Source organism: Lipotes vexillifer, unplaced genomic scaffold (assembly GCF_000442215.2).
Source record: "Lipotes vexillifer unplaced genomic scaffold, Lipotes_vexillifer_v1.1 scaffold126, whole genome shotgun sequence".
Lineage (NCBI taxonomy): Eukaryota > Metazoa > Chordata > Mammalia > Artiodactyla > Lipotidae > Lipotes > Lipotes vexillifer.
In genome coordinates, this window is record NW_006778324.1 from 215,076 (window position 1) to 226,105 (window position 11,030).

The following is an 11,030-nucleotide window of genomic DNA, read 5'->3' on the forward strand; positions in this document are numbered from 1 at the left end:
GGCCCCCCCCCCCCACTCCCCCTTCCGCCAGTCTGTCCCAGCGGCGGGGCGGGATCAGGGAGGGATCCTCCCCTTTACGCTGCTGCCCAATCAGCGCTGCTCAGTTGGTCAGCCACCAATCGCTAGAGCCCGAATGAAAGCACACCCGCCAATCACGAGTTGTGTCTCCGCAGCGGCCCAGCCTCGCTTCTTCAGCCACCTACGTCGCGGGAAAGAGAGTGAGTATCGCTTCCTTCCGCCAATCCCCGCAGGCCACAGCTAGCTTTCCCGCTCGCCCCTTTTCCGTCACCAATATAGGTTGCCCCCGGACAGCCAGCCAATCAGGAGCGCGGTAGCATCTTGCCCTCGCTCTAAGGCAGCTAGCGCTCGGAATTTGAGGGAGTTAGCGGCGCCGCCTATCTCTAGCAGGCAGTGGTTTAAAGGAGGTGGCGGGAAGCCGGTGTTTGGTCGAATTCGTCACTCTCATGGTCGCTTGGGTAAGTGCCACGGGGCTGCATTTTCTCTGAGGAGGAGCGAGAAGGGGTGGCACTGGCTGAGGCCTCATCGCCGGGCGCTGGAGCGGCCAGATGGAGCAGAGTCTCCGGTGGGCCGCGAACCTCCACCCTTAAGGTTCCGGCATGCAGCGGGGGCGCGGGGCCTGCCGGGAGCAGTCCTCAGGCCGGAAGTGGTTCCTGCCCCGTGGTTTCTGGAGCTCCAGCTGCTCTACTCGCTGAGGTGTCCTGGGCACCTCCCGCGTTTCACCTGTAAATATCTATTGAAACCGTACTCATCCTGCCCTCAGGAAATCTAAGGCTTGCGGAGAAGATAGGCCCGTGATAATAATATCCTAAAGTAGGACTTGGCCAGTGCCCGAAGAGAGGTCCTGATGGGAATTCAGAGGAGGGGGTGGGTCCCCAGGGAAGTGTATTTAAACTGACCCTTGGAAGATATTTGGCCAGGCATCTTCTCTTGAGGGAAAGACATCACAGGGAAAGGCCGTAGCTTGGTTTGGTTGGAACAAAGAGTAGTCAGATCATGGCAGGCAAAGTTAAGAATATTATACTTTATTCGGTGGGTTATAAGGAAGCACTAAAGGTTGTTGGAACAGGGAGTGGCCTCGTCTGGTAGTATATAAGGAAGGAATTAAGTAAAAGGCTGGAGAGAGTGGTTTTTAAAAAGGATATGAATGGGTAATTTACAGAAGGAGAAACCTTAAAGAGTTAATACGTTTCAAGTGGTGCTCAACTTTACTGGCAGTTGGAGAAACGCACATTAAAATATTTTTACCTGCACCCCAAACATCACCCTCACAGCCTATTGATATAACAGTGCTGAATGTTTTGCCTACCCTGGTAAGCAAAACACCTTGACAGAGCTTTGGCAATGTCTTGTAGGGATGACAGGCAAGATTGGAGTTTTTTGAGAATCGCAAATTTGGTTTAAGGTGGATTTTTCAATTTGGATGCTTGATTAGGATTGGGTAGAGCTCATGAAAAGCAGTCCAGCATTGGTAGAAACAGCTGAGGCAAGGGTTTCAGAGAATCTTGCTGTACAGATTGTTGGTGCTTAGCATTTCAGAGTTGATCAGTCTTTCCGGGGGCTCATAATGAACAGTCAAGCCGTTTGGACAATGAAAATATTACTCTGGTCTCCTAAAATAGTAGAGTCATGCTGATGTAAACAGTAAGCTGTTTGGGGAGGCAAGGAGACTGTCGGTAGTTGCAGTCCTCTGTGTCCAGCCTGTGTGGGGGTTAGATGGTTTTGGTTTTCAAAAAGCAACACTGTAAAACAATTTTACAAGATTGGGAAAAATAAGAATTTTGAGTAATATCAAGTGAAGGCAAAGACATGAGAAAAAATTCTCATATACGGCAAATGGGAGGGTAAACCAGCCTAGCTGTACTCCCGCCCCTAGTGTTCTGGAGAACATTTTAGCGGTATTTAGTGAAATTATGTATGAGTAAACTCTGTGGCCCAGCAGCTATGGACAGTGGACACATGAAGTACGGTATACGCATATGGTAAAATTAATGGAATGCTTCGGTTAGAACCAATGAAGTGGGGCTTCCCTGGAGGCGCAGTGGTTAAGAATCCACCTGCCAATGCAAGGGACACAGGTTTGAGCCCTGGTCCGGGAAGATCCCACGTGCCGCAGAGCAGCTAAGCCCGTGCGCCACAACTACTGAGCCTGCACTCTAGAGCCTATGAGCCACAACTACTGAAGCCCACGTGCCTAGAGCCCGAGCTCCACAACAAGAGAAGCCACTTCAGTGAGAAACCCATGCACGTCAAAGAAGAGTAGCCCCTGCTCGCTGCAACTAGAGAAAGCTGCACACGCAGCAATGAAGACCCAGTGCAACCAAAGATAAAAAAAGAACCTATGAAGTAAAACAACAATGAAGTGTAATAACATGAAGTGATTGCAAACATAATGTAAAGCAAACCATACGTAAAGAAAACTGTATTTTGCAAGACTATACAGTTGACCCTTGAACAACATGGGGATTAGGGGTGCCAATCCACCCAGCAGTCAAAAATCCTTGTGTAATTTAGAGTTGGCTCTCCATATATGCAGTTCTACATTCACAGTTTCAAGCAACTGTGGGTTATGTAGTACTTTAGTATTTACTACTGAAAAATATCCACGTATAACTGGACCTGGGCAGTTCAAACCCATGTTGTTCAAAGGTCAACTGTATGTCTAAAACCTGTTAAAGATGAATTGAAATTAAAGATGAACTGAAAAGGCATACATTAAAACACTGGAGTAGGTTCCTCTGGGCGATGAAAGAAAATAAATAAGAGAGGACCTAGCATGGACCAAATATAGAGTGCTATGAAATAGGAAGTATTATCACTTCAATTATGCATATGTGAGGTCCTTAAAAAGGAGGACAGAGTGGTTAGTAAAGGTCAGATGATGAAGGTCCTTGTAAGCCATGTGAAAGAGTTTGAAATTGATCCTGAAGGCATAGGGTAGTGTTGAAATTAAAATCCTGTTAATCCACAGAATCCTCTCCACAAGACATAGAAGAGAAAGCAGTTTTATTACTGAATAAGCATATCTGGATTACAATGCATTATAGGTAATCTGTGAATGAGATGACAAAGACAGAAAGAAATTCTACCCTATTTTATACAGCTAAACCATTACAACCATTCTATTTTTAGCCATTACATAAGTTCTCAAGATTAACAGCATCTTGTCCCATAAAAAGATTTGACTGCACCACTTGCTTCAAATTATTTCATAAGGTTCATCCTAAATTCACCTGGTAATTGAGGTAGCCATTTTTTTTTAGCTAATTACTTTGCAGGAATAATGAAACTACCAATACTTTTATTTCTGTGACAAGTATATGGTTACAGCTCAGAAAAAGGTCCCTAGGTTAAACACCCACAGTGATAGGGAGATAGGAGTGCTATTTTCCTAGATGTTTACATTTAAAAGGAATGTCTCCCAGACCCTTGAGAAAACATCAGGCTTGCTCAGCTTCTAATGGGACATTTTTCAGATGGCAAGGTTGGAAGGACAGGGCAGTTGAGGACCTTGGCAAGGGAGCCGTTGAAGTGATGGATCATAGAGCTTAAAATGGAGAGAGGAAGAAGTGAGGTGGGAGAGACTGAGAGCTAGAAAAAGAAGATCAGAGGGCTGAAAGTCTTGACGATTAAGGTATAATATGAATATGCGAATGAGCGTTGTAAGACCAGCATATGAGGTTGTGGTCAAAAAGTAGGAGCAGCTGGGGAAAGAAGTTACAAATATCAATCACCATGTGGCTAAAAGAGTGGAGACGAAGATCATCGAAACTCAAGAAACTGAGTCTCTAGGGCATTGGTAAGATCATCCATGTAAACTTGAAAGTTGTCTGGGATGATAGAATTCCGAAGGCTGATCCATAGGCCAGAAGCCTCAGTAACTGAGAGGTGAGGGAAATGGACAATGAGGAGGAAGAGGGAGGTTACAGGCTGATGGAAAGAGCCTCAGCGAGGCGGCGTTTGTATCCTGCTGCGGATGAGTGAGGGTGGAAGTAGCATTGGGTATCAAGGAACATAAACTTCATATTTTTTTGTCTGCTTCTTTGTTTTATTTTTGTTTGCTTTGCTATCTGTAATGTCATTTGTTACTTTCATCAGATGATTTTTTTGAACACAAATGAAATTTTTTCTTATTACATTTGCAGATTTTTCACATTCAAAATTAACAAAGCAAAATAAGCCAAGATGTCTGTTGATCCGATGACCTATGAGGCCCAGTTCTTTGGCTTCACACCGCAAACTTGCATGCTTAGGATCTACATTGCATTTCAAGACTACCTATTTGAAGTGATGCAGGCTGTTGAACAGGTTATTCTGAAGAAGTTGGATGGCATCCCAGACTGTGCGATTAGCCCAGTCCAGATTCGTAAGTGCACGGAAAAGTTTCTTTGCTTCATGAAAGGACGTTTTGATAACCTTTTTGGCAAAATGGAGCAGCTGTTTTTACAGTTGATCTTGCGTATTCCCCCAAACGTCTTGCTTCCGGAAGATAAATCTCAGGAGACGCATCCTTGTAGTGAGGAAGAATTCCAGCTTCTCCAAAAAGAAATTGAACAGTTACAGGAGAAGTATAAGACTGAATTATGCACTAAGCAGGCCCTTCTTGCAGAATTAGAAGAGCAAAAAATTGTTCAGGCCAAACTCAAACAGACATTGTCTTTGTTTGATGAGCTTGAAAATGTTGGCAGAGACCATGGGACTAGTGATTTTAGGGAGAGCTTGCTGTTCCTGGTCCAGAACTCCAGAAAACTACAGAATATTAGAGACAATGTGGAAAAGGAAGGCAAAAGACTGAAAATATCTTAATGTCTAAATAATAAAAGGAGTTTGTCAGAAGGTGGAATGATAAGGGGTTTATATCAATGACCATTCTGATCCTAGTGAACTGTGTACTTTGGGGGCATCTTCTTTGTTTGCTCTTTCCTGTATTCCACGGCCTCCTCTTTTTTGGTCCTCTCTCCTGAAGCATCTATGTGCTACCTTGAACTAATCTTTGAAGCGTCTGTGCTTAGCAGCCTCTAATGGGTGGGAAGGGCTTCTTGGTTCAATAACAACTCATTTGGGGGCATGACTGAAGAAGTAAAGCTTTCCCTGGCCATTCAAAGATATTTGTAAAAGTTGTACCTTGGTCATGAGTCCTCTGTAACCTTGATCCTTTTGCCTTACTCTTTGGATGAGACCAAATGAGAAAAAGGTTAAGTGGACATCTTCTTTATTTATTTTTTTATTATTATTTTTTTTCGGTACGCGGGCCTCTCCTGTTGTGGAGCACAGGCTCCGGACGCGCAGGCTCAGCGGCCATGGCTCACGGGCCCAGCCGCTCCGCGGCACGTGGGATCCTCCCGGACCGGGGCACGAACCCGTGTCCGCTGCATCGGCAGGTGGACTCTCAACCACTGCGCCACCAGGGAAGCCCGGACATCTTCTTTGTTAACCAGCCACTGCACTGTGGAACAGCCAACACAGACTGCTTGTTCTTGCCCAGTAACTTTTTGCACACGGGGACTTTAATAACTCGTTGAAGGAAGCAAGTAGCAGAAAAAACAACTATGACCTTTAGAAAGAAGAAAGAAGTTATTTTGTTTCTAAAATAAATCCTTTGCATGACCAAGGCCTTGGTGAGGTTAAAGAGTTTACTGTCTTGGAGCCCAGCAATGGAAGACATTGGACAAAAAGGAAGCAGACATAGAAAAGGAAGCCTGGAACATATCCAATAGCAAAATTTATATTAACTGACTATTAGGTATTTATACCTTTTGTTTTTCATGCTTCAGTCAGTTTTGGAATCTGCCTTGTACTTAATATTTAATTAACTTATTTATTCACACTCATAAGCATCAAATATTTAGTACTCTCAGTGATAAATTTTAGCTGTGTCTTGTGCTTAAATTCAATGGAATCTAATATTTCCTTTTGTAACTAATCCATGTAAAATGTTAGATCACCCAGGGAAAGGGGAGAGATAGCAATAGTTGCTCTTAAGTTATTACTTGTCTTCCACATCTTCCTAAAGAACAGGATTTGGAGTTTCTCCTTTATATAGAAGTGTAACTTAGGGTATTAATATTTGCAATTAAATATTCATCAGTTTAGGAAGCCTGTGTTTACCTGGAATATGTTTATTATCAAAGAGTCCTTTTTTCCAATCCTGTACATTAAATATATATGTTTTTAAAGCATTGATTTGTGATTTTCTGCTGTATATAATGTCATGGTATGCGTCCTTCAGTATGACTTTTTACCCAAATGATCATTTCTTTTTAATTTTTATTTTTGCATTTGGAGCTTATTTAAAATCTCCTAGTGTAGTGGGTTGAATGGTGATCCCCCAAAAGGTATGTCCATGTCCTGATGCCTGGAATCTGTGATTGTGCCTTATTTGGAAAAATGGTTTTGCAGGTAAAATTATGTTAAGGATCTGGAGATAAGGAAGTCATCCTGATTTATCTGGCTGGGCCCTAAATCCAATGACAGGTGACTTTGTAGAGGGAGATTTGAGACAGACAAGGAGGAGGCCTTGTGACCACAGAGGGAGATTGGAGTGATGCAGCCACAAGTCAAGGAATGCCAAGAGCCACCGTAAGCTGGAAGAGGCAAAGAACAGGTTCTTCCCTAGAGCCTCCAGAGGGAGTGTGGCCCTGCTGACCCCCTTCTTTTAAATTTCTGGCTTCCAAAACTGTGAGAGAATAATACATTGCTGCTGTTTTAAGTCACTAAGTTTGTTACAGTAGCTGCAGGAGACTAACATACCTAGTGAAATTAGAAATTAGAAATTAGGGTATTCATAAGGATGTAGGCTGCTTATTTTTTTAAATTTATTTATTTAATTTGTTTATTTTTGGCTGCATTGGGTCTTCATTGCTGCACGCCGGCTTTCTGTAGTTGCGGCAAGCGGGGGCTACTCTTTGTTGCGGTGCGTGGGATTCTCATTGCGGTGGCTTCTCTTGTTGCAGAGCACGGGCTCTAGGTGCGTGGGCTTCAGTAGTTGTGGCATGTGGGCTCAGTAGTTGTGGCGCCCGGGCTTCGTTGCTCCGCGGCACGTGGGATCCTCCCGGAGCAGGGCTCGAACTCGTGTCCCCTGCATTGGCAGGCGGATTCTTAACCACTGTGCCACCAGGGAAGCCCCTTAGGCTGCTTATTAAGGAAACAACAGCTGAGATCTGCTTGGCCTCATTATATATGCAATAATATGGTTTGTTTGGATACAGTTAAAATATGGACCTGACTTGGATAGAAGGGTGAAATCCACAGTATTTAGAACTCGAGTCCATTACATGTTGAGTAAGTGCTTAATACTTGTTGGAGATTAATACTGTGACTATTTGTCATAGTAGTGTCTCTGCAGGAATAAATTAATATACTTGGCCCCATTGTCCTCTAATAATTAAATTCCTCCCTCAAAACTTCAGAAATAAATCAGGATAACAAATACTTGGTTACCCACTCTGCTTCATTGCCTCATCTCCCATCCAGCATCAGTCTTATCCAATTTCCTACTTCCCTCTACATTAGATCCTATGATTTTGTAATATCAAACCTTCAATTTCCCGGGACTTCCCTGGTGGTCCAGTGGCTAAGACTCTGTGCTCCCAGTGCAGGGGGCCTGCTCAGGGAACTAGATCCCACATGCTACAACTAAGAGTTCACATGCCGCAACAAAGATTCCATGTGTGGCAACTAAGACCCGGCGCAGCCAAATAAATAAATAAATATTTAAAAAAACACAGCAGTCTCCCTAGATGCCAATTCCCAAGCTTTCCCTTGCATTTATTTATTCTCCGTCATTATCATGCCTGCTCCCCACTGTATACTCCCAAATAGAATTTCTCATCCTGCTGCTGCAGTGCCAGGGTTTGGGATGGTATTAATAGAAAGTAGAGAGTGGACACACTACCACCCTTACAGAAGTAAAAAGAATTATAAGGAAATACTATTTAAGACATTCTGCACTCAGTTCTGATGTTGGGAAGGGCACAGTGTTTCCCCATACCACCAAGCAGTTTTCATCACCAGGTCAGTGTCCTACAATTCAACTCAATTCTGACACTACCTGGAGATAGCATCAGATTGCACAGATTAAGGGTTCAGTCCCACAAGACTGTCCTCCACTTCAGATGCCAATCAGAAGCCTAGGTTACCTGTGCTTCTGACTGACTGGCTATAAATCAGAGGTTCCCAAGACCCCCTCCTAGAGTACAATTAATTTTCTCAAGCAGCTCACAGAACTCAGGAAGCCCGTTTACTCACTGGATTACTGCTTTATTATAAAGGATATATGAGTCAAGAACCAGATGAAGAGATATACGGTAAGGTCCTGAACAAAGGAGCTTTTGTTCCTGTGGACTTTGGTTCTGGCATGGTGGCACATGTAAATGTTCTGATTCCCCAACCTGGGAGCTTTCCAAACCCTCTCTTTTGGGTTTTAAGCAAGCTTCATTACATAAATTATTGGCCATTGGTGATTGAAATTGGATCTCTAACTCAAACCGTGTATAAAAATGAAACTCAGAAATGGATCAGAGAGCTAAATATAAGCATTAAAACTATAAAACTCTTAGAAGAAAACATAGGCTTAAACCTTTGTGTTCTTGAATTAAGCAACAGTTTCTTAGAGATGACACCAAAAACATAAGGAACAAAGGAAAAAATAGATAAGATGGACATCATCAAAATTAAAAACTTTTGAACTTCAAAGATACCATCATGAAAGTGAGAAGACAAACCAAAGAATGAGGAAATTTTTGCAAATTATATCTGATAATAGACATGTTTAGAACATATAAAGAACCCATAGAATTCAAGACAAACAGCCCAATTTAAAAATGGGTAAAGGATCTGAATAGACATTTCTTCAAAGAATATATATACTTGGCTAAGCAAATGAAAGGATAATCCAACATCATTAGCCATCAGGGAAATGCAAATCAAAAGCACAATGAGATACCACTTCATGCTCACTAAGACAACTATAACTTTTGTTTTTAAAGGTAAGTTTTGGCAAAGAAGTGGAGCAATTGGAGCCATACAGTGCTGGTGGGAATGTAGAATGGTGTAGCCACCTTGGGAAGCCAGTACATAATAGGACAAATGTCCAAAATAATTGTTTCTCCCTTTATCATTTGTGATCTGCTAAAAGTCAGTTTACTAGATGTCTATTATTTTTGCCTGCCCAGTATCCATGGTCTTGATAACTTCAGTTTTCCTTTGGGAAGCTGTCTCTTTCCTATAGTGTGCTATTTTCATGGGGGCTTCTTATTAAGATGTTTCTTTTGCCTTCTGGCCAAAAGTGGGCATGTGAGCTTAGCTAGGTCAATAAGACTCTCTAGAATTTGATCTTTTTTTTTTTAAGAATTTGATTCTTGGGGCTTCCCTGGTGGTACAGTGGTTAAGAATCCGCCTGCCAATGCAGGGGACACGGGCTCGAGCCCTGGTCCGGGAGGATCCCACATGCCGTGGAGCAACTAAGCCCGGGCACCACCACTACTGAGCTTGCGCTCTAGAGCCCGCGAGCCACAACTACTGAAGCCCATGCGCCTAGAGCCCGTGCTCTGCAACAAGAGAAGCAACCACAATGAGAAGCCCGCGCACCACAACAAAAAGTAGCCCCCACTCACCGCAGCTAAAGAAAGCCCGCGCGCAGCAACGAATACCCAACGCAGCCAAAAAAATAAATAAATAAAAATAAATAAATAAACATAATTTGATTCTTGAGCAGCATGGCACAAAGACCAAAAAAATTGTGCCCTTTTGTTTTTATAGTTAAACTCTGAAAAGGCTGTCCATTAGTACTTGCGTGGAGAGGCTGGATATTTTGGATATATTGGAATTCCAGAAACTGGGGGACAATTGAGAGCTCTGTATATAGGGAGGCAGTGGAGGGGATATGTGACCAAATATCCTGGGACACTTAAACTATATAAAAGGAAAATTGGCCAGGTCAGACATATGGGGATGCTAAAGGGACACATGGATGGTGTGAGGGTAGTGAAAATTTAATTTAGTTAGAAAATATGGGCCAAGCATTGGAGTTCAATGAAATCAGGAATTTCAAGGAGATATGGAGAATTTCAGGAATGTCAAGGTATGGGGGCTGGGGGGAAGGATGGGCAGGGAACTTCCCTGGTGGCACAGTGGTTAAGAATTGCCTGCCAATGCAGGGGACATGGGTTCGAGCCCTGGTCTGGGAAGATCCCACATGTGGCGGAGCAACTAAGCCCGTGCGCTACAACTACTGAGCCTGTGTGCCACAACTACTGAAGCCCACGTGTCTAGAGCCCGTTCTTCACAACAAGAGAAGCCACCGCAATGAGACCGCAACGCGAAGCCCGCACACTGCACTGAAGGGTGGCCCCTGCTCGCCACAACTAGAAAAAGCCCATGCAGCAACGAAGATCCAAAGCAGCCAAAAATAAATTTTAAAAAAATTGTAGCCATCCTAAAAACAACAACAACAAAAACAAGGTATGGGGAAAAGTAAGGGCTAATAGGGGAGAATATGGGGGTATGAGAGGAGAGATTGATTTTGGGGCTGGGGTGAGCTTAACATCAGGGATAGCAATGACGAGGTGAATGTTAAGGAAGACTGGAGCACAATATTGGGGAGACAGTAATAATCCAAGTATTTGAGGAACAATACAGTGAATCCTGAAATAAAGGGATCAAATGGTGCTGGATATTTAGGAGAATATTGGAGTCAATGTTCAAAGTGTAGAGCAATAGGATCTAATAATGGTATAATCATGGGAACCAGATATTGGAATTTGGGGGAGAAAATGGAGGCCTAGATTTGGTGGCACAGAAAGGCATGATATTTGTGGAACAATGTGTCAAATGTCAAGGAACAGGGAACTTTGGTTTTGGGAATTGGGGGCCATTCTATCAGGGGATTAACTGAGGGCAAAATATTGGGGAATCATATCCTGAGTAGTCACTGAAGGACTGTGTGAGGGATAAGAGGGGTTGTGTGAGGGACTTCCCTGGCAGTCCAGTGGTTAAGACTCCAAGCTTCCACT

At 43.3% G+C, this 11,030-nt stretch overlaps 1 protein-coding gene across 1 annotated transcript; it reads left to right on the forward strand.

The window, feature by feature from the left end:
* Positions 1–4,203: 4,203 nt before the first annotated feature.
* MIS12 (MIS12 kinetochore complex component) lies at positions 4,204–4,838 on the forward strand. The gene has a single exon (XM_007451588.1). The coding sequence runs from the start codon at positions 4,204–4,206 to the stop codon at positions 4,822–4,824; it is 621 nt and encodes a 206-aa protein (XP_007451650.1). The 3' UTR covers positions 4,825–4,838.
* Positions 4,839–11,030: the final 6,192 nt, after the last annotated feature.